The 27,315-nt window shown below is 43.5% G+C and overlaps 1 protein-coding gene across 1 annotated transcript in view; it reads left to right on the forward strand.

Moving 5' to 3' along the window:
* The window catches only part of LOC124795259 (transmembrane protease serine 13-like), a 161,604-nt gene that overhangs the window by 38,859 nt on the left and 95,430 nt on the right, over positions 1 to 27,315 (forward strand). The window contains exon 2 of the mRNA XM_047259203.1: positions 8,393 to 8,564. Coding sequence (XP_047115159.1) covers positions 8,393 to 8,564 — 172 coding nt within the window. The remainder of the gene's footprint in view (positions 1 to 8,392; positions 8,565 to 27,315) is intronic.

Consider the following 27,315-nt stretch of genomic DNA (forward strand, 5'->3'; position numbering starts at 1 on the left):
ATAACTTTATTCACAAATTCTCTGCCGTTATCAGATTGAAGAATGCACGGCGCCCCTGCAGTTAAGAATACGTCATTCAAATGATAAGCCACTTCTTCAACCCTCTTTGATGTTAATGTAGAACATATTTTGTGAGATGGTCTTGGTCAGCTAGAATGAATTTTAAATTCCCGTCTGGTTGTGTTTTGAAATCAATCAAATCGACTTGGCGTCTGCTATTCATTTCCGAGTGGAGAATTGGCTTTGAAATTAGCGCTCTTTTCTTTTTTGTCTTCTTTTATTGACTAATATCACACATTGATAAAAAGTGACATATCATTTTCTTTGTGATATTGGCATTTTTTTTTATGTCTCGGCTGCGTCAATCACTTGATAAAGTTCATCAGCTGGAACAAAGTATTTTATATTCCAATGACACCCTGCAATGAGTTTTTTCACATCAGCAATTTTCAAAACAGCGAATCGTTTCAGTCTTCTTTTTTGTAATGATGTTCTTTATTTCATCTTTTCCGCGTCTTCTACTTGTTTAACCAAATCCTCATATTCATCTACTGATAACACATTATAATGAGAAGACTTCTTGTTTTCACTCTGCAAAATTTCCTCCAGAAACTTCTCTCTTCACAGCGTTTGATTGACTTATCAGCCTCACAGTATTTATACTAGGATTATAATAAAATCTTTTAAACACAACCAGAAACTTGACACGTGCACTCGTCGATGCAAAATACCGTTCAAAACAAAGAACAGTGAGAGAGAAGAGCGGTAGAGAGAAGCGAGGGGCGAGCCAGAGATGATTCGAGGATTCCCCGTTCTTACCGGCAGCAACATGCGTTCTGACTAGGCAAAATTAGTTCAGACTAGGACGTACCAGTTTATGCCAAAGCATGTAAATTCTAACTAGGATAAACCGATTCGACCTAGGCTAAACTGTTTTATCCTACCGGTAACAGGATGAACGAGTTTGATCTATGCGAAACTAGTTCATCTTTTAATTGGGTTTGGCCAGTAATATATTCTACTGGAGAGTATACAATCATTATATTATGTTATGTTATATTATCTTATATAACGCACAAACTTTCAGTTGTCGCCATTGAATCATTTCAATGTCCTTACACTGTACTTCTCTTATATCTCCGCTTTCTTTACCAACTTCAGATAAATGCAACACTTCGATGTAAAAGTAATTATTTGTTTCTTAAACTTTTATTTGCAAAATTAAAGAGAAGCCTATAGTCAGTTTCACAGAAGATCACTATTGAACCAATTAAAAATACAATGAAATTTCAAACTGAATCCTGCGTCCTCACAGTAACACACGGGGGACAGGCAAAATAATATGTACACCTGTATTTACTTGAGAATGGTTTATTATAAGGGGTTGGCCTTCATTTGTGCTTCATACAGTTGCGATTCTTCTACGGATACTGGAATATAATGACTGTATACTCTCCAGTGGAATGTTATGACACTCTTCGCACAGAACCTCTTCTAACTCCTATAGTGACAAGGGAGGCGGAAATCTGCTCCAGAGTCTGTGCTCCAATACCTCCCACAAGGGTTCGATAATGCTCAAGTACGGAGACTTTGCTGGCCAGGGAAAACACTGTTCCTCATACCACGATTGTTCCTGTCTGTATGAAGGGGGGTGCACCTGACACCTAAAATGTTCACATAATCGTTGGCTGTAACACGGCCTTTGAGAGTAATAATGGGACCAGCAGAATACCATGATACGGCTGCCCACACCATCACACTTCCAACCCAATGCTTAAACGTTGGAATCAAGCAATCGGGATTGTACGCTTCTTTTGGCGGTCTCCAGACCCGATGTTGGAAATAACGAAAACGTTGACTCGTCGGACCATACGACGTGTTTCCACAGATCAGCCGTCCAGGATTTATGCTCCTGACACCATGTTTTACGCTTCTTTGCTTAGCAGCTCGTCCATGAATATTTGGTTTATGGAGTTCTCAGCGGACAGTGTCGATAGACACAGGGTCTTGAATATATCTACTGAGCTCTGCAGTCACTTAGCCGCCGTAGTTTTGTGTTGTTTTGACACAATTCATATTAGCATATGACGATCTCTTTCATTTAGTTTTGATTTGTGCTCACTATTAAGTTTTCACAACGATATCTTTCCATGTCTTGTGTAGGCTGTCATGACTTGAAACAGTTGCTCTTGAAACATTCAATAAGTCGGCTGTCTTTGTTACTGATGTTACAGTTAATCGGGCCTCAACAATCCGCCCTCTTTGGAAGATCTGTCATTGCGCGTCGACCTCGCCCTCTGAATGCAAAAACGAAGTGTGCACTACTGGTAAACAACCTGCACTGATGCCTAGTCCTTACTGAACAGCGCGGCACGTGCCTCACCCGCTTTGTTGACGTTGAAATAGAAACATCTCATTACTACCACTGTTCACATTATTTTGCCTATCCCCTGCATACTTTTTATTACCCTGTCATTTCATTTCTAATCATTGCTTTTATTAAATAAGTACTAGTTACAAATGGAAAATTGCAACTGTAAAGTTCAGGTCGTGACTGTTGCAGTTGCGGGAGAATCGGCTGTTGACAAGTTAAGATAGAGTGCCATTTCTCCACCTGGACTTGGGCTGCGGAGGTGTTGGTGACTTGAATTGTACAGCTGACCCTCAGTAAAATATACCTGGTTAAGGAAGTCTTTTACACATGTCAGTCACTGCGACAGAATCGTGACTGGAGGAAAGACTGTTGTCATCTGTGACATGTCCAGCCACTGTAGCATGGCGTGCCGGTGTCAGTAACTTGCCCACCAGACAGGTAGTAATTCAGAGTGGTGGCGGCTGTGGTGTCAAAAAACAATGGGATAATTGAAAGAAATGATAATTAAATCAAGACCCTAAGCTGCCGACAGGCGTTGATATACATCAGCGGGGACAGTTGAAAATGTGTTCCCCGACAGGGACTCGAACCCGAGATCTCCTGCTTACATGGCAGACGCTCTATCCATGTGAGCCACCGAAGCCACAGAAGAGAGTGCGATTAAAGGAATTTATCCCTTGCACGCTTCTCGTGAGACCCTCATTCCCAAGTTAATGTCTACACACTACATTCGTAGTGCCCAACTTTGAACATGGTTGACGTTTGCAGCTACCGTATACACAAATTTGAAAAATATGTAAAAAAAAATCATCCAACCGGTTGCATAGGTTTTCTATATACCTTGACCAGGTTTCGTCACCTCTAAGTTTGTTTTGAAGAACATTATGTTTTATATTTTAATGTATGACTTGAGCAACTCAGTTCCTAAATCACTGTACATCTTTGAAGATATGTTCTTCATGTAATTACCTTGCCTTCTGATGAAGTCACCCTTAGAGGTGACGAAACCTGGTCAAGGTATATAGAAAACCTATGCAACCGGTTGGGTGATTTTTTCACATATTTTTCTAATTCGTAGTGCCGCTGCCCTTTACACTCATTACACTCATTACTCGCGGCATACAATCTTAACGAGTCCTGTAAGAGTTCGAGCAATGCGTGTGCATCCGCCCAGAAGAAGGTCAATGGCCCGTTGGCCTTAACTATATGAAGATGGAATCTGTTCTTTCGGACATCTTCATATAAATGCGATAGTTGGTGTTTTCGCTGCAGTGCCCACATAACTGAACAGGATGAGATGTGCCTACCTGATGTTTAGTCAGTGACAGTGTAGCTGGGCGACTAGGTGGTCCCAGCTCGAACCTGCGGGTCACGGCCGCATGGCTGTGAGCAGAAGGTGGTCACCCATAAGGTGATCCAGTGGTGTGAAGACACCAAGCTGACAGGCAGCACGTAGACTTCCGCCCAGGCAGATGCTTGCGGCCACGTGTTGGCAAAGTCTGTGTTGGCTGATTCATCTTGTATCTTAACTGGCCTTTGTCTCAAAGTCATCAGCTGGTGAGAACTGTATTGCTCTGCGTACTGTAAATACCTGAATACTGCTGACTACAATGAGCCTTTGAGAGTGAGAGTCTGATATGGGTGCTATATATCTGAGGGGGCGACAGGTCTTCCTCAAACCAGCACTCCCACCTCAAAAAACTTAACAGGCTAGAGCGGCCAGGCACTGCCATTGGGAAGAGATGACGTGATATGTGTCCCTGTTTTCCTGTCAGGTCAGATTCTCCAGAAGCCCTACTAGAGCTATAAGCTTAGTTTTCAAGGTCTCTGGCTAGCGTATTCTGCATCGTCAGCTTACTGAATGAGTATTCTTTCGCACTGAATACGTTCTCTTGCTCAATAGAGCTTGGTCTTCAAGCTGACAAACATTGTTCTGCTAATCTATGGAGGAATAGTTCATCGCTCCAACTAAGCAGTGGCGCTACATTTCTTCTCCCAAAAATACGATTCAAGTTTCACAAGTTAATGTAAAAATATAATATTCTCCACTTTCCCTTGCTCTGATTCGGTGTAAACCATATGCTTCGTTGAACATATGTTCATTCTTAAGATTAAACCAGTTGGTGCACTGTAAGCTCAATAATTCGAGTGATTCTTCACGTAAAGTAGACACAGGCTACACAAAGCAGAGTCAGGATCACAGTGGTACCAGAAACAGGGACGCTCATGGCCATGATTTTATCACGGTGTTTATCATTTTACTGACGCACCTGCTAGAGCACCTGCTCAGAGGCAATATGACCTTTCTACATGGTTATAAGTTCATTCAGAGAATGGAGAATGGCAGTTTTTAAAGTCAGATATTAGATTGGTAACAAATTCAATGGTTTTTCTTGCAACACAATGCGGGCTGTGTTGTATTCATTATAACGGTCCCAGCGATAATAGCTGGGAGACGAAAGGTTGTTCCTGCTATATCGCAGGTGGTACCATTAACCAATAACCCACTACAGCCGCTTTATTTCCGTGAGCCGACCCTGATCAAACAGGTTATAATCGCAATTTGTGGTAAATCCTCCAGGACAGCCCTTTGACACTCTACTGCATACATCTGATCCAGGAGAAACTGTATCTGACACGACATCACGTCGTTCTGGAGCATTCTGGTCGGACATGTAGTGACACTTTCCTCTTGGGCTTGACAAAGCTCATGTCATCCATCAGCATCAGTGCGTAGCTTCCCGTCTCCTTGCAAATCAATATTACTTCTCGTGTCTTTACTTGTGTATATTTTCCCAGAGCTTCCCATTTTACAGAATGGGGTTGGACCGCAAAACATTCGTAATACGAGTTAGGCTCCATTGCTGCTAATTTCTACTGTTTCCATATTATGGATAACGATGAGCTCTGCTCCCTAGGTTTCAGTACATGCTTCGGGTCGGCTATTAGTTCTTCAGTAGTTCTTGTTGGTAATGGCAGCTTGGGGAAAGGAATACTTATGACTTTCCCTCGCCGGCCGCTGTGACCGAGCGGTTGTAGACGCTTCAGGCCGGAACCGCGCAAAGGCTACGGTCGCAGATCCGAATCGTGCCTCGGGCATGGCTGTATGTGATGTTCTTAGGTAGTTAGTTTTAAGTAGGTCTAAGTACAGAGGACTGATGAACTCATTGTTAAGTCCCATAGTGCTAGAACCGTTTGAACCATTTGACTCTCCCTCCCCGTATCAAAAGACGCACGTAGTCTCTCATCACACACCAACAATGCAATAATACAATAAAAGGACAGTGATACGACCATAACACAATTCAGTGAAAATCTTCTGTATAAATTCCACAAGCCTCACACCTTATTGGTGAAACCTGATTACCTATAGACCGGATTATACGCACCATAAAAACTTTAAAAACTGCATGCAAATATGCATGAGAAATGCTTAACAATACATGAAAAGTGTCCAAATACGCAATATCAAATAATAAAAAAATATGGTAGTTACGGCATACATTATATCTCAAAGCCAAATCTGTGCATACCACTTACGAGGAAGAGTGCCGGTCATGCGAAAAATCGGTACATTTAGAACGGTGGTATAATTTTCTGAATAGTTTGTGGCAAAGGTTAGGAAGTGGACCTTTCTGGGATTGTTTTCTAAAAATCTGCAAAATGGGGACGCATACCGTGTTTCAAGAATTGTTCCTTCTTTGCTATTTTTTGTCGGTAATGCGATGCGAGTGAGTCGCAGCGACAGAGTCGATATGTACGGGACCAACGTCGAGACATATCGCACGCAGAGGGGCAGGCTCAAAAACTCCGTAATACGTTATTTAAAAGACAACATTCAATCATGAATTTTTTTGAACAGCATTAACTTTTAATCAATTCAATTGGAACAAAGCATCATTTACAACTTATTTTACATTTCTCTGCTATTGTAAACATCGACGAGCAAGTACTGTTCCAGATGTTCGGTAGTAAGATCGTGTCTTCGATCAGTCAACACATTTTTGTAAGCAGAAAAGGACCGTTCTATATCATCTGAGGTAACTGGGCAGTATCTGAATTTGGGTGCAATGTTGGCACTTACTGTTTCTGGTAAAAGTCCACCTGCCCCATTAATAAAATTATCAATTTCGTACAAGGGTTCAAAGCCTGGGTTATTGTTTAAAATTTTTTCTTGGAAATACCTCAGGCAATGAGGAGTTCACTAGAATAATTTTATTGAATATCTGAATAGATTCATTCAAAGCCAGATCTTGAGTTTCAAGCTTTTTTAATACCTGCAGGGCCGGCCGATGTGGCCGAGCGGTTCTAGGCGCAAAGCTTCCTTGCACTGGCAAACTGCCAAAGCCTCTGCACTATCGGAGTCGTTTACTACCCCTCTAATGGCCTCGAAATGTTCATTGTAAAACAACACAGCTTCGATCCACGTACCTCAACGAGCTACCACTGGTTCGAGAAGTAAAGGCACATTTGGTAGTTTTTCTTTGTAGGTCTTGATGCGAGCGGGAGCCTTTAGAAACACTTTCTTTCAGGATTAAATCAGTTTATTTACATTCACAAACGTGGAACGTACTTCAGCAAGGCGATATACTCCATGAGCAAAGCACGTCACATGAATCAAATTGGGATAAAATACTCGGAGGGCTCTTCCTGCTGCGCTCATATAGAGAGCAGAATCTGAAATAAACACAAATACCTTTTCATCTGCAGAAGATTCTGGAAATATTTTTCTAATAGCCTCATTCACAAATTTGGCAATCGTAGAATGACTTACCTTTTCAAGTTCTTTATAGGCCCCTAAACAGGAAGAAGAAGGCTCTTCTTTTAAAACACCAACAATTAAATTTGCAACGTAACAGCCACAAGTGTCTGTAGTTTCGTCAACTGAAATACACATAATGCTGCCTTTTCATTGCGCATTTCTTCCAGAACTGACGGTAAGTAATTTTCACGTAATGTTCATTCATAAAATGGCTCTAAGCATTATGGGACTTAACATCTGAGGTCATCAGTCCCCTAGACTTAGAACTACTTAAACCTAACTAACCTAAGGGACTCACAAACATCCATGCCCGAGGCAGGATTCGAACCTGCGACCGTAGCAGCAGCGCTGTTCCGGACTGTAGCGCCTAGAACCGCTCGACCACCTCGGCCGGCTGGTCATTCATTCGGTAAATTTTGATTTAAGCAATATTTGCGCAGGAAACCTTTGAGGATAGGTTTTGTAAGTCTGTGACGAAGAATATTGCTTGCAATTGAAGCTTCACATAGATCCATGTTAAACCGACTTTTTTGGTTACCTTTGGATAAATCCCTGCTATTGCAACTTGCTGTTATCAGAAGTTGTAGTCGTAGTCCTTTCTTCTGCATTCCTACGATATGAAGACTTGTCTTGACAGGCTGGTCTATTTGAAACTTCTTTTTGCATGAAACATTTTTCTCGCAAATTCGACAATATAAAACAGTTCCGTCATATGTAAATGTTCCAGAATGGTTAGCTATCCACAAAACCACGTTTCGTTTTTCGGGCAGCACTGCGCACAACACGTTACACACTACACGTTGTAAACTGGAGGGTGATGTTAAATGAACAGAAGCAGGCCCTCAGGCAACCCATGGAGAAGTTCTGCGAAGATAAAAAGACTGTACCTTTGCCTTAGGTTCTAAGAGGTCAGTAGTTGGCCAAATTCTGTAATTAAGAAATAGTACAAAATTTTAAATTGTAGGCGAAACGTAGCGTAGCACTAACCCTTGCGGCGAATCGAATACTGCCATACACTGTCCATTCCTCATAAGCCAGTTTCGAAAATTCTGTCTAGAAGTTACAATGGCAGAAGAGTCCACCACAGCGTCGGGGAGCCAGGTCGCCTTCGCCGGCTCTTACACCCGTTCGCTGTGACTGACACCTGTGTAGGACAGGAAAAACAGGAAAGCGGCACCGATATCGCCGCTGTTTGGGCTGTCTACTGTGCGGCATGTGACGGTACGCTGTGACGTTGCGGCGTTGGAATGTTGCAGTATGCGGGCTGACGTCGGGCAGCCGCGTCGTGGGCGGCGTCAAGGCGCCGGCCTACGCCTACCCGTGGTTCGCGGAGCTGCTACTGCGCGGGGAGCCCGACAACGGCGTCTGCGCAGGCGCGCTCATCTCCCGCCAGCACGTCCTCACCGCCGCTCACTGCTTCGTCGGGATGTGAGTGTCTCGCTTATCATCTGTGAATACGTACTAGCGGCAATTTTATTCAACCGTGAATCACTTCTTCCTCTTCTTCATCTTCTGCTTCCTCCTCCTCTGCACTTCACAAAACCACACCGTGCCTAATATCGTGTAGGAACGCTACCATGGAGATGCTGTGTCCCATCGCTCGTGCGCCGACTATAACACCACGTTGAAATTCACTTAAATCTTGTGATTCTTCAATTTCTACAGGCGTATTTTATGACGAAATATATCTCGGGTGAAAAGCCTGGCATGAGTGTGCATAGGACGCAATATTTCGGCAATCGACCACGTTGCCATCATCAGGTGCGCTGATGTACTGACCGGTGGTGGGCCGGCGCCAGGTATATACAGTTCAATCCCCCTCCCGCTCCTTCCTCAGGCGCTTCCTATGAGTGGGCGCGGTCCAGGTACAGCGTCCGTTCTCCCGACGTCTGGGCGCTGCGTCCTAGGTCTTCTCGTTCAGGACCGCTCTCGTTATTCTTCCCTCCTCCCCCGAAGTCGGTACAGTCTGGGAAATATCCTTTTTCTTCTTAATCCGGGTGATCGCGGGTTCCCACGCTTTGCTAAGGACGTAACCGCTGTCACGATTTAGTTGTGGCTCCCTTACTCTGATCTCTATGGCTTCTTTGATGACACAGTCCCAGTATTTGGAAGTCTGTGTGAGGACTTTGGTTTGGTCATAATCCACGCTGTGGAGTTCCGACAGGCAATGCTCAGCGATTGCCGACTTACTGGGCTGTTGCAGACTAGTGTGGCCCAAAGTGCCGTCAGCGTGTATAGGAAGAAGATGCACACCGATTTGTAAACATGCGGATAGCTGTCACCAGCCGGCGCAAAAGAATGGCGTGCTCAAAACTCTTGTACACAGAGCTCACACCATCTCCGACAGGGACAGTCTCCAACAAGAATTGGACCATCTGAAGATCGTTTTCGGAGGAACGGTTACAAGGAAGAGCAAATTCGGAAGGCTCTACATCCCACACCTGCAGCACCGGCAGAAACTGAGGATGAATCTCAGGAGGAGGCGGCGTTGGCTGTTATTCCGTTTTGTGGGGCCTTATCTGGAAAAATTGGATGCATTTTACGTAAACACCAAGTGAAAATCATCATCCATCCTCCAAGCAAAACCAAGAGCTTTCTTGGTAGTGTCAAGGACAACCTTGGTCTAGTAAATCATGGGTTTATCAGATACCTTGCCAATGAGGTAGCGTGTACTTAGGTCAAACCATTCGTACCATTGAGGACCGATGCCGAGAACATCGACCGCACGCTAGACTGCTACAGCCCAGTAAGTCGGCAATCGCTGAGCATTGCCTGTCGGAACTCCACAGCATGGATTATGACCAAACCAAAGTCCTCACACAGACTTCCAAATACTGGGACTGTGTCATCAAAGAAGCCATAGAGATCAGAGTAAGGGAGCCACAACTAAATCGTGACAGCGGTTACGTCCTTAGCAAAGCGTGGGAACCCGCGATCACCCGGATTAAGAAGAAAAAGGATATTTCCCAGAGTGTACTGACTTCGGGGGAGGAGGGAAGAATAACGAGAGCGGTGCCGGCAGACCCTCCTGAACGAGAAGACCTAGGACGCAGCGCCCAGACGGCGGGAGAACGGACGCTGTACCTGGACCGCGCCCACTCATAGGAAGCGCCTGAGGGAGGAGCGGCAGGGGGATTGTACTATATATACCTGGCCCCGGCCCACCGCCGGTCAGTACGTCAGCACACCTGATGATGGCAACGTGATCGATTGCCGAAATATTGTGTCCTATGCACACTCATGCCAGGCTATTCACCCGAGATTTATTTAGTCATTTAAACCTTGATAACCTGCCATTGTAGCAGCAGTAACCGATCTAAGAACTGCGCCAGACACTTATTGTCTTATATGGCCAACTGCAACGCTGTATTGTGCCTGTTTACATATCTCTGTATTTGGAAACGCATGTCTATAGCAGTTTCTTTGGCACTTCAGTGTATATTATAAAATAAATGTGCACACACAGGTTGGTCAGAAAGAGTCTGAAAAGCTTTTGGGAGTGTTGCAGGGAAGGTTGTGCTGAGATTTATTGTTAAGAAAAAAATCGATACACTGCGCCATATCCGAGTTAAGCAGCGTTTGAGTTAGCTACCGCGCTGTTTCACGAGCAAATTCAGGCGGCCCGCCAGATACAAATTACTGTCAGTAATTCTCATTGCGCAGAAGACAGTGCACGAGACAGCCTATGGCTCGGATTCAATCCTCACTTCCAGTGTTTGCACCGCTCTCTTGCTCGGTTTTAGGAAACGAGACGTGGAACACATTTGGCAACACCGTCTCTGGCAGGCTCCTTGAATTTGCTCGCGCAACGGTTTGACTGGCTAACGTCAATGTTAATTAATTCTGAAACGGGCCAGTGTATCGAAATTTCCTCTTAACAGTTATTTCTCAGCGCCACCTATCCTGCAGCACCCTTACAAGATTTTCAGGTTGTTACCGAGCACCCTATATGTTCCACATCTCCTCCTAAACCACTGGACTGATTTCAGACTCACTACACATATCACGTACTGTCTGCAAAGAATCACTGTGAGGCTAAGAACCGACTACCTGTCAAAGGGGTGGAGGTGGGGTTGGGGGTGAGAAAGCAGTGTAACCTATGTCGCGCGAATATACACACTTTAGCCAGCCAGTATTTGTGAATAAGAGCGCTTAGTAACTTGCGACAGACTATACACATAATTTCAAACCCTTACGAAACTTTTTCTCGCTGACAGCCTCCGCAAAATGATGAAAGAAAAAACATTTATCGCTTACTACGTTTTAGCTGTTCGTGCAGTCAAACTGAAGCATGACGTTTTAATTTATTTCTTCTTTACTGCTAACACTATTCGCGACACATTTCGCTTACGGTGTCAATATATGTAGATGAATGTATCTATAAAACTATTTCGTAATATGACTTATGGTTCAGGAGATACCACGTTAAATACTGAAATGGATTAAAAACCGCGGCATCATGTATGACATTTTAATTTCTTATTTCTTTACTAATAATTCTATTCACAACACATTTCGCAAACACACGTGGAAAAATAAATCGTTGTATGACATATAGTTCAGGAGATATGACGTCGTAAACACTGAGAAGCTCGAAGAACTGCCGCATCATGCACCACGTTCTACTTTATTACTACTGACTCTATTCACAACACATCCTGCAGACTGTAGTCACACATACTACTGGACGTACCTGCAAAATTATATCACTGTACAGCACATGTTCGAGGAGATACGCCAGCCGCTGTGGCCAAGCGGTTCTAGGTGCTCTTCAGTCCGGAACCGCGCTGCTGCTACGGACGCAGGTTTGAATCCTGCCTCGGGCATTGATGTGTGTGATGTCCTTAGGTTAGTTAGGTTTAAGTAGTTCTAAGTCTAGGGGACTGATGACCTCAGATGTTGTCCCATAGTGCTTCGAGCATTTTTTGAGGACATACGACGTCATAAACAATGAGCTCTGTGAAAATGAAATTGTATAATTATATTCACTAGAGATGCAGGTGAAATATCGATAAAAATATGTGTGAAATACGTGATATGTGATAATTTGACATGTGCTTACGTAGGCAAAGCCACAGACGGGAAACTCATTCTAAAGCCCTGGAACGATTTCAACCAAATTCGGTACACACACTGGTTACGACCTGGAAAGAAATACTGTGGTGGTAAGAGCTACCAGTCTCCAGTTGACTTGAAAGCAATAACGTGAAGAGAGAAAGGGCGAGGATGGGATGGACAGACAGCGAGGGAGAAGGAGGTGTTGCAAACAGACAGGGGAGAGAGGGAGATGGACAGAGAATAAGGAGGTGATAAAGACAGGGGAAGAAAGAGAGAGGCAGAGAGACAGGAGATGAAAAGAGTGAGGGGAGAAAGAAATTGACAGAAGAAGGGACGCTTATTCGTTTCTCACATGATGTGTTGCGAACTGTGAATGAAGGACAACAAGCAGATTTCATATTTCTGGATTTCCGATAAGCACTTGGCACGGTACCCCACTGCAGACTGTTAACGAAGGAACGAACATATGGAATAGGCTGCCAGATATGTGAGTGACTCGAAGACATGTTAAGTAATAGAGCCTAGCGTGCTGTCCTCGACGGCAGCGTTCGTCAGAGACAAGGATATCGTCAAGAGTGCCCCAGGGAAATGTGACAGGACCGCTATTTTTTTCTATACAGGTAAAGATTTGGAGGACAAGGTGGGTAGCAATCTGCAGATGTTTGCTGATGACTCCGTGGTGTACGGGAAAATGTTTAAGGCGAGTAGAGTGATAAAAGATGACTTAGACAAAATTTCTAGCCAGTATGATGAATGGCAGCTAACTCTAAACATAGAAAAATGTAAGTTATTGCGGATGAGTAGGAAAAACAAATCCTTGGAGATACTTCGGGAACTCAAAGGGGAATCCGTGGAGGGGAGGCGACGTTCTTTTCGAAGAACATTATTTAGAAAATTTAGAGAACCGGCATTTGGAGCTGACTGTAGAAGGATCCTACTGCCGCCAACATACATTTCGCGTAAGTACCACGAAGATATAAGGTACGGGAAATTGGGAAATTAGGGCATATAGACAGTCGTTTTTCCCTCGCTCTGTCTGCAAGCGGAACAGGAAAGGAACATTAAGGTGACTTGCTGAGTGTGTATGCTAAATGTAGACGTAGATGAAGAGGAGGAAGGAGACAGAGATGGGAGAGGGCGAGATGGCCAGAGAAAGGAAATAGAAGAACAGGAACAGGGAGAGGAGGAAGTAGGAGATGAACAGAGAGAGGGGGATTAGTAGATGGACTAAGAGAAGAGGCCGAGGAAGGTGGATAAAGAGAGGGGGAGGAGGAGATGGAATTGAGGAGATGGACAGTGGGGAGAAAGGAGGAGATGGACAGAGGGGTGAGGAGCAAATGAACAGGGAGATGGAAGAGGGGGAGATGGGCAGAGAGGGGATGTAGGGGGAGACGGACAGAGAGGGAATGAAGGGACAGATGGACAGAGAAAGGGTGAAGGAGGAGGTGGACTAATAGAACACTGGAATAAACACATCTGGGCAATTCCGGGTACTCAACTACCTTTTTTATACTGACGAAACGTGAAGTTCAATACTTAAATAACAATCAACCAAGGCTACTGGATGAAAATCTCAAGAATTATTGAGAAAATCGACATTGAAGTTTCCCGAGCGTCTTTAATATCCTAAAGTGAAGTCGATTTTTCGACAGGCAGTGTGGCCCTGTGGTAAAACATCCCGACCTGCAATGCATGGTTCCCGGCTTCGATTATTGACAGACGCAAACCTTTAAACAAAGGTTCATATTCTACAAGCATTTCTGTGAAGGGTAAAATATAGAAAAAAGACAGGGAAAAAATCTGTAGCGCTCGAGGTTGGTAAACGTTGGATCACTGGCTTGAGTCTCTTTTTTATCATTATTTCTTTCATTTCTTCTTCCATTTTGTTCGAATACCTACACCATTTTATATAAAATTAATCAAATATACGCTAACTATCATAACATAACTAACCTAAGGACATCACACACATTCATGCCCGAGGCAGGATTCGAACCTGCGACCGTAGCAGTCCCGCATGTTCTAGCAGCACAGGTAGAGTATCCCGTATGAAATCATGATAACGTGCTCCATTGACCGTAGGTGGAAGAACATGGGGCCCAATCAAGACATCACCAACAATGCCTGCCCAAACGTTCACAGAAAATCTGTGTTGATGACGTGATTGCACAATTGCGGATTCTCGTCAGCCCACACCTGTTGATTGTGAAAATTTACAATTTGATCACGTTGGAATGAAGCTTCATCCGTAAAGAGAACATTTGCACTGAAATGAGGATTGACACATTGTTGGATGAGCCATTGGCAGAAATGTACCCTTGCAGGCCAATCAGCTGCTGATAGTGCCTGCACACGCTGTACATGGTACGGAAACAACTAGTTCTCCCGTAGCACTGTGCATACAGTGACGTGTCAACGTTACCTTGTACAGCAGCAACCTCTCTGACGCTGACATTAGGGTTATCGTCAACTGCACGAAGAATTGCCTCAACCGTTGCAGGTGGCCTCGTCGTTCTAGGTCTTCCCCAGTCGCGAGTCATAGGCTGGAATGTTCCGTGCTCCCTAAGATGCCGATCAATTGCTTCGAACGTCTTCCTGTCGGGACACCTTCGTTCTGGAAATCTGTCTCGATACAAACGTACCGCGCCACGGTTATTGCCCCGTGCTAATCCATACATCAAATGGGCATTTGCCAACTCCGCATTTGTAAACATTGCACTGACTGCAAGATCACGTTCGTGATGAACACTAACCTGTTGATGCTACGTACTGATGTGCTTGATGCTAGTACTGTAGAGCAATGAGTCGCATGTCAACACAAGCACCGAAGTCAACATTACCTTCCTTCAATTGGGCCAACCGGCGGTGAATCGAGGAAGTACAGTACATACTGACGAAACTAAAATGAGCTCTAACATGGAAATTAAGCGTTTCCGGACACATGTCCACATAACATCTTTTCTTTATTTGTGTGTGAGGAATGTTTCCTGAAAGTTTGGCCGTACCTTTTTGTAACACCCTGTATATGAGGTATTTTATGCATTTCTACTACTTGTACCCATCCCTCCTTATCTATTATATGTTCGTATTTCAATATGAGGTCTGGAGACTGGCAGTAACTGACCTAAACCGGTAACCACAAAAATAAAGATTTCTTGCGGTCGAAACTGTTTATGTTCATTTTCCAATACAGAGAAAAACCACTGTTCTCCATGAGAATTACTTGCTATAGATCATTCGCTTTCTTCACAGCCTCGGAGTCTCATCTACTCTGGATTTAATCCCCTTCCTAGACTAGACAAGATTGCCCCTTCCCACAGCTTCGCCGAATCAGTCCCCTCTCTGCTACGCTCGCTGTCGTTGAGGCCTTCGTCGTAGACCTAACAAGGGGGCTCACGAAGTAGAATCGGCCGGAACCAGCTGTTATTCCTCACGCTCCGCCTGTCTTAAACGACCTGGACCTGATGGGATACCAGTTCGATTTTACACAGAGTACGATAAGGAACTTGCCCCCCTTCTTGCAGCGGTGTACCGTAGGTCTCTAGAAGAGATGTGCAGAACTATAGACCTAACGTCGGACAGTTGTAGAATTTTGGAACACGTATTATGTTCGGGTATAATGACTTTTCTGGAGACTAGAAATCTACTCTGTAGGAATCAGCATGGGTTTCGAAAAAGACGATCGTGTGAAGCCCAGCTCGCGCTATTCGTCCACGAGACTCAGAGGGCCATAGACACGAGTTCCCACGTAGATGCCGTGTTTCTTGGCTTCCGCAAGGCGTTCGATACAGTTCCCCACAGTCGTTTAATGAAAAAAGTAAGAGCATATGGACCATCAGACCAATTGTGTGATTGGATTGAAGAGTTCCTAGAAAACAGAACGCAGTATGTTATTCTCAATAGAGAGAAGTCTTCCGAAGTAAGAGTGATTTCAGGTGTGCCGCAGGGGAGTCTCGTAGGACCGTTGCTACTCACAGTATACATTAAGTTCATTGAGGCTTTTTACGGATGATGCTGTAGTATATCGAGAGGTTGTAACAATGGAAAATTGTACTGAAATGCAGGAGGATCTGCAACGAATTGACGCATGGTGCAGAGAATGGCAACTGAATCTCAATGTAGACAAGTGTAATGTGCTGCGAGTACATAGAAAGAAAGATCCTTTCTCATTTAGCTACAATATAGCAGGTTAGCAACTGGAAGCAGTTAATTCGATAAATTATCTGGTAGTAGCCATTAGGAGTGATTTAAAATGGAATGATCATATAAAATTAATCTTCGGTAAAGCAGATGCCAAACTGAGATTCATAGGAAGATTCCTAAAGAAATGCAGTCCGAAAACAAAGGAAGTAGGTTTCAGTACACTTGTTCGCCCACTGCTTGAATATCGCTCACCAGTGTGGGATCCGTACCAGATAGGGTTGATAGGAGAGATAGAGAAGATCCAACGGAGAGCAGCGCGCTTCGTTACAGGATCATGTAGTAATCGCGAAAGCGTTACGGAGATGATAGATAAACTCCAGTGGAAGACTCTGCAAGAGAGACGCTCAGTAGCTCGGTGCGGGCTTTTGTTGAAGTTTCGAGAACATACCTTCACCGAGGGGTCAAGCAGTATATTGCTCCCTCCTACGTATATCTCGCGAAGAGACCATGAGGATGATATCAGAGAGATTAGAGCTCACAAAGAGGCATACCAACAATCTTTCTTTCCACGAACAATACGAGACTGGAATAGAAGGGAGAACCGATAGTGGTACTCAAGGTACCCTCAGCCGCACACCGTCAGGTGGCTTGTGGAGTATAGATGTAGATGTAGATGTAGAAACGGGCTTTGGACCGGCTATGGCCGAGTTCCGTGGATCATTTTTATAAAGATGTTAGTTTATTACATTCTGCCGGAGCAAAATTAATACTCCTGGAAAGACGACGTCGATTTCGATTCGATGACGGCATATGCCGTCTGGAGGATAGTGGATGCACTGGTAATGTTTTCAGCGTTGTCCGCCAAAAGGTAGCGTAGTTGCATACCTACTAGTGCGCCATATGTATCTGCCCTTTGATAGGGAATGCTCACAGCCCAACGTCTCAGTGTGATGCAAACATGTAAAGCACGCAGGGAGATGGAGGGGAGCAACCATTTCACAGAGACGCACCCGTACCGCGCGCGCTTCCTGCAGCCAAATGAATTAGTTTGAAAGGAGTCCAATTGTAGCCTTCCGAGTGGCGGGATGGTCTTTTCGACGAATTGCCACACAAGTTGGAAGTGCTGCCTCTGTTGTGCGGCGATACAGGTATCAGCAGTCTCAAACCCGTAGACGAAATTCTGGACGTTCACGCAAAACAGACGCCCACCATGATAATTGTAAGGACAGCAGTGGCAGACGGTACAGCTACCACAGCACAGATAAGAGGGCTTGTGAGTACACACGTGGCAACGCGAACTGTTCGAACTGTGGAACTGTGGAACTATGGACACGCACACCTCTAGCAAATAGTGCAAATGGCTCTGAGGACTATGCGACTTAACTTCTGAGGTCATCAGTCGCCTAGAACGTAAAACTAATTAAACCTAACTAACCTAAGGACATCACACACATCCATGCCTGAGGCAGCATTCGAACCTGGGACCGTAGCGGTCGCTCGGTTCCAGACTGTAGCGCCTAGAACCGCACGGCCACACCGGCCGGCACACCTCTAGCCCGCCTGCCACTCACACAACAGTAGCGATGTACATAGCTCGAGTTGTGCCGTCAGAGAATTACTTGGAAGACAATATGGTGCACCTCGGTCTTCGGCGATCAAAGTAGATTCTACCTGCATGCAAGTGGCGGTCGTTTGCGCGTGCGGCGTAGACCTCGTGAGCGCTGTCTCCTAGAGTGCATTTATCCGAGATATACTGTCTCCACCCCAAGCCTTATGGTCACGAGTGCGATAAGATAAAACTTTTGTTCACCTTTGGTGTTTCTGGAGTGTACGCTAACCACCCCGTTCTTTTGCCGTTCTTGCAACAGAAAGGTGTTCCAACAGGATAATGCTCCAACACACTGCCCGATAAACTCAACGAGCTGTGCAAGACGTGCAGCAACTTCTCTGGGCAGCACGATCTGCGGACTTGTCTCCAGTCGAACGCATGTGGAATATGATGGGACGAAAAGTGACTCCTGGGATTCTTCAACCAACAACGCTTACGTAACTATGTGAACAGCTCGAGCAGACGTGGAATAACGTATCCCAGGACAATATTCGCCGCCTGCACGATTGACAGGATGTCAGAGTCAGCGTCTGCGCTGTGGTTCGTGGAATCTACATCAGGTACTAATATGGGTGTTTGTTCGTGGGTCGATACCTGGTACCTCTGAACCGCTTGTGCTATTCATACGTAAATGTAACCATTCCCTGTACTCCACAGGCACGGTTTGCAAAAATAAATCTTGAGTTAACTGTAAACATCTAAAAGGGAGTACTAATTTTTTTCCTGGCAATGCAGTTTAAAAAAGATGTTTCATGAACACAGGCACTTTAGTATGACAAGAATCAGACAAGCAGTCGGCCGTGGCCTTATAGTATTGGTATTTGCATGAGGTAATTCAAGTAAACCACGAAAAAACTGAATCACGAGTGCCCAATGCGGATGAGAGTTTCCATTCTCCTGAACACAAGGTCAGTCTGTAAACAACATCGCAACATCACTCTGATTATCTTTAGTATAGACTACCCTTTCGTTTGTACATTCTTGCAAAGAAGTTATTTATCAATGTAAATAGCTACTGCTACACTGTTCAGTTTTCAACATCAACCACTGTACCCACAACAGAAATTATATAGACACTGTCTGCTGACATCAGGACTATGATGATGATATTTTACATTCCTGATTCTTTCAACGTTCATATAGAACCTCTCGTCTCTCTTTTGTTGTTTCTAAAATACAGTGGCAGCTACGCAACCTGAATCACAGAACGCTAAAATTCTACACAGTATTTTAAGATCGAAGTGTTAAAGAATAACTGATAAGAGAAAAGCACTTAGCTGGAAAAATAAATACCCAATAATACAATATCCAAAAGCATTTCGTGATTTCTAAAGTAAGCATATGAAAAGATGAATGAAACTAAGACGGCTCCGGAAGCAGAGCGGTGCTGGTAGAGGGCGTTTTCATTAAAACAAACATCGCTGCAAACATAAAAGATTTAAGTATATGCTACCACGTCATATTGTAAATAACTATGAAACCAGCGTTTTAGCCATGGGCCTTCTGGGTCTGCTGGTGTGTTTTTTTCTGTTTTTTTAATTGTTATTTTATACTCTTCTCCTCATATGAGCGAGGGGTGGGCTGCCGGCGGTACAGCATCCCGCTCTTCACCCATGAATTCGAATCAAAATTTCAACTAAACATGGGCTCTAAAATCTGCACGTTAAGATCTGTGGGTACTTGTTAATCTTCGCTAATGTGAAATAGTTCTGTTCTACTGAACAAGTGCTCATATCTTTTAAGTATCCATTTTAGATCCCATGTTTACTCGGCTTTTTTGCTTTAATAATCGTTTCTGTCATATCCCTGAAAATTGCCCATTCCTCCTGGGACTCCCTGTATAGGCCGTTGGATATTATCAGTGGAAATGAAAGTGTGTGTTTGGGTAGTAGTGCGACGACGAGCGGGAAGACAAGAGTAATTTGACGGGGGAGGGGGGGGGGGGAGGAGGGGGGCCGTGGTATCAGGAGGCAGAGGGATAGGGACAGATAGAAAGGGAAGAAGCAGGAGGGGCGGGAGACCCTGATGTGCAGTGAGATAGGTGGGGAAGAGTTATGGTTGGTTGAATGGATAAATATCGGATCGGATTTCATTGTCTGGGAGAGGAAATTGGTTAAATTGCGTTGGGACAGGATATGGAGTGTGTGTAGGGGTAGAGATGGTGAGATGTCTTTTTAAAGGTACGGCAACATACCAGGTTTGGTGATCAGAGGGGAAATAATGGGGTTATTGGGGTCTCGTTTAGTCTTGTCGTAGAAATGCGGAGGTAATCAAAATGGATGAAGAAGTGTTGGCTTTTGGTGAGATGGTAGATGATCGTCATGGCGGAGGGTAAACAGCCACACAAAGTTAAGTCAGAGTGCTTGACGTTCAAGGCTTTGGAAAGACTGATGAAACATTGTAGGGGCGGACATCCATACATCGTATGCATGAGAGAGGATGGGTCGAATCAAGGTTTTGTAGGTGCGGAGTGTAGTGGAGGGGTACAATCTGCCCATTTTTGGGCTGTTGGTAGTTTTGACCCATTAAGGGTCCATCATAGTTGCGATCGAAGGTTAGTCCAAAAAATTTTAGTGTAATGGTTAGCTGGATAGGATAGCTGTAACTGACGAGGCAAAAATCATGGAGGTCAAAGCTGAGGATGGTTTGTATTATATTTCTTGTCTGTGTGTTGGAAGGAATGAACTTGAGGAGCCACTGTCTGCACCACGAGGAAAACTAATTGAAGAGGAGTTGGAGATATCGTTTTGATTTCTGGAGTGTAGGATAGAGGGTGAGGTAAACTGAGTCATTAGTATAGCGTAAGAGGTAGACTAACAGAGGTGGTTAGGGAATGTCGGCAGTGTAGGGGAGATATAGGAGAGGAGCGAAAATGGAGCCTCGATATACACCTGCTGTGGAATGGTAGGTACGGGAATTGGGTATTGTTAACAGTGACAAGGAATAGGCGATTACATGAGATGGCTTCAATAAAACGGACGTAGTTAATGGTACGTGCATCGGTCTGGAGTTTGAAAATCTCCTTGTTGGAGATACATACAACCTTCGAATTTTTGCTGTATTGTACTCAGATCCTTTATCAAGTATAAAGCATTTCCATATATGCCCAAGAGATGATAGTATGCGTTATAGACTTTCAGAGAGACAGAATAAATATGTTTTCTCGTAGTACTTCGCAAAAAGCGTCCTTGTTGCAAAAACAGCATTAATAGTTGACTTAAGTAGTCTAAGGCCATGCAGTTTCTCCTTGAGTATTGGCTTAACAGGTTTCCCTTTCTGCCGTTAAGTACTAACTGCTAGATTTCCAGGTCAAGAGGCAGCCAAGTTCCTTTCTTTAGTAGGTGTACTTCTTCCCATAACCTTTTTAAATAGCATCATAATGATTCCTGCTTTCAATCACTGTGTGAAAAGTAGTGTCTCATACTCTGTCGAGCAGTTAGTAAAGCCATTGCTGACCAATCTTTTATAGTTCTTTGATCGAGTGAATACTGGATTTAGCTGGCCTAGTTACCTTGATTTTTCAGTTTACTTACTGCTGCCTCCATCTCCAACTAGATCGAAGTACCTGCATTTATACTCTCAGAATCATCAACGTGCAATTCATCAATCTGTTTGCGGTTCAGCATCATGTCGAATTTGATTTTCAATCCTTGTAGTATTAGCTCCTCGCCTCGAGTCAGCTCATCACGGAAGTTCTGTTTTTTGGAGACGCTTTATCCGTTCTTCTGTTCTCAGTTATGCTCTACAGCTTTCTAAAATCTTGTCTTGTGTTACTCTACTTTCAAACCCTCCGTTTCAACTCTGCTTTGCTGTTGAATACATGTACTTAATAATTGCTTTCTTACAGACACTCAGTTCTCTTGCATTTCACTTTGATTCCTTTAGTTCTTAATTGATGAAAGACTGTTTTGGTACATTGCCTATTCCAGACAGCTTTTCCAACGTTCGTCGGCCGCGGCGGCCAAGCGGTTCTAGGCGCTTCAGTCCGGAACCGCGCGACTGCTGCGGTCGCAGGTTCGAATCCTGCCTCGGGCATGGATGTGTATGATGTCCTTAGGTTAGTTAGGTTTAAGTAGTTCTAAGTTCTAGGGGACTGATGACCTCAGATGTTAAGTCCCATAGTGCTCGGAGCCATTTTTTTTCCAACGTTCTCATTCCATTAGATGGTCTCTAGGTTTCCGTATTCGTCTCTGTCGTCCACATACTATACGTGTTGAGTCTACTCTAGCCATTTTCGGTACCCTGCTCTTCACGTATTGAGATGCTTTTTATCACTTCTGGAAGTTATCTTCTCAACAAGAAGTGGAACTAACATAATGATTTTCCGTTCCTCGTAAGATGAGAGTATACAATCTATGTGTAGCGGTTTCATTATCGCAGTTGTATTCTGTGATTTTCTGAGTATCCACTTACTTGACCCAAGTGTTATTTTTCTACACAAATTTAGTTAAAGATCTCAATCTGCGTTGTTTCTTTCTCTTATTTCCATACCAGAGGAATCAGTGTGAGTTCATGTCTTGTTCATTGTGAAAAAGCCTGTACACTAAAATCACCCACTGAAATATTTGCACTGTAAATATCATCTCCCAATTTTTTATAGCTCCGTCTAGTGGGGTGCAAATTTAGTTCACGGTCTGTGAACGACGTGATTACGTTGTTGTTGTTGTGGTCTTCAGTCCTGAGACTGGTTTGATGCAGCTCTCCATGCTACTCTATCCTGTGCAAGCTTCATCTCCCAGTACTTACTGCAACCTACATCCTTCTGAATCTGCTTAGTGTATTCATCTCTTGGTCTCCCTCTACGATTTTTTCCCTCCACGCTGCCCTCCAAAGCTGAATTTGTGATCTCTTGTTGCCTCAGAACATGTCCTACCAACCGGTCCCTTCTTATTGTCAAGTTGTACCACAAACTCCTCTTCTCCCCTATTCTATTCAATACCTCCTCATTAGTTACGTGATCTACTCATCTAATCTTCAGAATTCTTCTGTAGCACCACATTTCGAAAGCTTCTATTCTCTTCTTGTCCAAACTATTTATCGTCCATGTTTCACTTCCATACATGGCTACACTCCATACAAATACTTTCAGAAACGACTTCCTGACGCTTAAATCTATACTCGATGTTAACAAATTTCTCTTCTTCAGAAACGCTTTCCTTGCCATTGCCAGTCTACATTTTATATCCTCTCCACTTCGACCATCATCAGTTATTTTGCTCCCCAAATAGCAAAACTCTATTACTACTTTAAGTGTCTCATTTCCTAATCTAATTCCCTCAGCATCACCCGACTTAATTATACTACATTCCATGATCCTCGTTTGGCTTTTGTTGATGTTCATCTTATATCCTCCTTTCAAGACACTGTCCATTCCGTTCAACTGCTCTTCCAAGTCCTTTACTGTCTCCGACAGAATTACAATGTCATCGACGAACCTCAAAGTTTTTATTTCTTCTCCATGGATTTTAATACCTACTCCGAATTTTTCTTTTGTTTCCTTTACTGCTTGCTCAGTATACAGATTGAATAACATCGGGGAGAGACTACAACCCTGTCTCACTCCCTTCCCAACCACTGCTTACCTTTCGTGCCCCTCGACTCTTATAACTGCCATCTGGTTTCTGTACAAATTGTAAATAGCCATTCGTTCCCTGTATTTTACCCCTACCACCCTCAGAATTTGAAAGAGAGTATTCCAGTCAACATTGTCGAAAGCTTTCTCTAAGTCGACAAATGCTAGAAACGTAGGTTTGCCTTTCCTTAATCTTTCTTCTAAGATAAGTCGTAAGGTCAGTATTGCCTCACGTGTTCCAACATTTCTACGGAATCCAAACTGATCTTCCCCGAGGTCGGCTTCTACCAGTTTTTCCATTCGTCTGTAAAGAATTCGCGTTAGTATTTTGCAGCTGTGGCTTATTAAACTGATAGTACGGTAATTTTGACATCTGTCAACACCTGCTTTCTTTGGGATTGGAATTATTATATTCTTCGTGAAGTCTGAGGGTATTTCGCCTGTCTCATACATCTTGCTCACCAGATGGTAGATTTTTGTCAGGACTGGCTCTCCCAATGCCGTCAGTAGTTCTAATGGAATGTTGTCTCTCCCGGGGTCATTGTTTCGACTCTGGTCTTTCAGTGCTCTGTCAAACTCTTCACGCAGAATCGTATCTCCCATTTCATCGTCATCTACATCCTCTTCCATTTCCATAATATTGTCCTCAAGTACATCGCCCCTGTATAGACCTTTCTGCTTTCCCTTCTTTGCTTAGAACTGGGTTTCCATCTGAGCTCTTGATATTCATACAAGTGGTTCTCTTTTCTCCAAAGGTCTCTTTAATTTTCCTGTAGGCAGTATCTATCTTACCCCTCGTGAGATAAGCCTCTACATCCTTACATTTGTCCTCTAGCCATCCCTGCTTAGCAGTTTTGCACTTCCTGTCGATCTCATTTTTGAGAAGTTTGTATTCCTTTTGGCCTGCTTCATTTACTGCATTTTTATATTTTCTCCTTTCATCAAAGAAATTCAATATTTCTTCTGTTACCCAAGGATTTCTACCAGCCCTCGTATTTTTACCTACGTGATCGTCTGCTGCCTTCACTACTTCATCCCTCAAAGCTACCCATTCGTCTTCTACTGTATTTCTTTCCCCCATTCCTTTCAATTGTTGCCTTATGCTCTCCTTGAAACTCTACAACCTCTGCTTTAGTGAGTTTATCCAGATCCCATCTCATTAAATTCCCACCTTTTTGCAGTTTCTTCAGTTTTAATCTACAGTTCATAACCAATAGATTGTGGTCAGAGTCCACTTCTGCCCCTGGAAATGTCTTACAATTTAAAACCTGGTTCCTAAATCTCTGCTTTACCATTATATAATCTATCTGATACCTTTTAGAGTCTCCAGGGTTCTTCCATGTATACAACCTTCTTTCATGATTTTTGAAACAAGTGTTAGCTATGATTAATTTATGCTCTGTGCAGAGTTCTACCAGACGGCTTCCTCTTTCATTTCTTACCTCCAATCCGTATTCACCTACTATGTTTCCTTCTCTCCCTTTTCCTCCTACCGAATTCCAGTCACACATGACTATTAAATTTTCGCCTCCCTTCACTATCTGAATAATTTCTTTTATCTCGTCATACATTTCTTCAATTTCTTCATCATCTGCAGAGCTAGTTGGCATATAAACTTGTACTACTGTAGTAGGCATGGGCTTTGTGTCTATCTTGGCCACAATAATGCGTTCACTATGCTGTTTGTAGTAGCTAACCCGCACTCCTATTTTTTTATTCATTATTAAACCTACTCCTGCATTACCCCTATTTGATTTTGTATTTATAACCCTGTATTCACCTGACAAAAAGTCTTGTTCCTCCTGCCACCGAACTTCACTAATTCCCATTATATCTAACTTTAACCTCTCCATTTCCCTTTTTAAATTTTCTAATCTACCTGCCCGATTAAGGGATCTAACATTCCACGCTCCGATCCGTAGAACGCCAGTTTTCTTTCTCCTGATAACGACGTCCTCCTGAGTAGTCCCCGCCGGGAGATCCGGATGGGGGACTATTTTACCTCCGGAATATTTTACCCTAGAGGACGCTATCATCATTTAATCATACAGTAAAGCTGCATGCCCTCAGGAAAAATTACGTCTGTAGTTTCTCCTTGCTTTCAGCCGTTCGCAGTATCAGTACAGCAAGGCCGTTTTGCTTAGTGTTACAGGGCCAGATCAGTCAATCATCCAGACTGTTGCCCCTGCAACTATTGAAAAGGCTGCTGCCCCTCTTCAGGAACCACACGTTTGTCTGGCCTCTCAACAGATACCCCTCCGTTGTGCTTGCACCTACGGTACGGCCATCTGTATCGCTGAGGTACGCAAGCCTCCCCACCAGCGGCTAGGTCCATGGTTCATGGGGGAGGTGAAAGGGAGGGTCTTGATTATGCTTTCACTAACAAATTGAACCTGTATAAAAGAAACCATATTTTTATAAAAGACATATTTCGCTCCATTCTTCAGCTTTACTGCATTTTTTGGACAACACTGTGTGTAATCCACTCTGTTTTATTATTTCGATTCTGTTCCCCTTCGTTTCACTTAATCCCAAGATCAGAATATTTTCTGTCTCCCAAGCCGATAAATTGTTCAGTTTTATTTGTCAGTTTCAGAATATTTACTCGTTTTCTCTTGATTCTATACTTCAAATCTTTACGTCAAGCTGACGTATTTTCCTCTGACTTCAGCATAGTCCCCGAAGCTATCATTTTAACAGGCAACACCTTGTTTCTTTATTACTGCTCTATACTTTAGGATATAATTTTCATTGAGATATTGTGGGAAGAGAATGACACATTTTCAAGGTAAATTATGTTTTTTTTTATGTTCTGGGACGTACTTATTAAAATAAGTTATGGATAAATATGATACAACAGATGTGGTGGAGCATGCTGTATAAGAGACATGGTGAAACTTAAGGCGTTCACAGAAACAAATCAAAATTTCGAGGACTAATTATTTTTTATGACATAAATGTACAAAATACATAGATAAAAACAGAATAGAGAGATTTTACAACGTGAACAAGGACACGAGAAAATGTATATGAATCCAGTATTAAATTTAGAGGTTTTTTTTCAACTACAAAAGTTAGTTACTTTGCTGGGACAAGGTTTAGTACAGAAAGTCAGCTCAAAACGAGTGAAATGTTACTTAACAGTCCACTCAGCGCTCTTTATTAATATGAAAACTGATATAATTGTAAGATTTCATGAGCACACAACGGTTATCAATACACCCCTCTCCTCCTCATGGGCATATTTCAGGTCTAAGTTGCGGTAAGCAAAGCACGGCCATCTGCTTCCGCGCGAATCAATGGGTCATCCATCTATGGTGTCTCATCTATTGCTGAAGTAAGTTCTACGTTCGTTTAGAATCACTGGAACTAAAATATGTTCCGTGAGAAATGTTTCGCCGACTGTCCTCATTTCGGCCTGCCGCTGGTTAGTTCTGCAAACTAAGGTAATTGCTTGGCTTTCCTGGAATTATCGGGCTGCCTTATCACCTGCCGCGTCTCTTGTCAAAAGTCACTTACTGTCTCGTCGAGGACAAACGTTTCTCGCAGTTTCTCTTTGGGTCGATGGAAATTAGAAATTCCGCAGTCCTCCTACTTCCACGTGCGTTTTTATGTATGCCGTAGCGGGACTGCTACGGTCGCAGGTTCGAATCCTGCCTCGGGCATGGATGTGTGTGATGTCCTTAGGTTAGTTAGGTTTAAGTAGTTCTAAATTCTAGGGGACTGATGACCACAGAAGTTAAGTCCCATAGTGCTCAGAGCCATTTGAACCATTTTGTATGCCGTAAACCAGGATT

This window comes from Schistocerca piceifrons, chromosome 4 (genome assembly GCF_021461385.2).
Source record: "Schistocerca piceifrons isolate TAMUIC-IGC-003096 chromosome 4, iqSchPice1.1, whole genome shotgun sequence".
Classification (NCBI taxonomy): Eukaryota; Metazoa; Arthropoda; class Insecta; order Orthoptera; family Acrididae; genus Schistocerca; species Schistocerca piceifrons.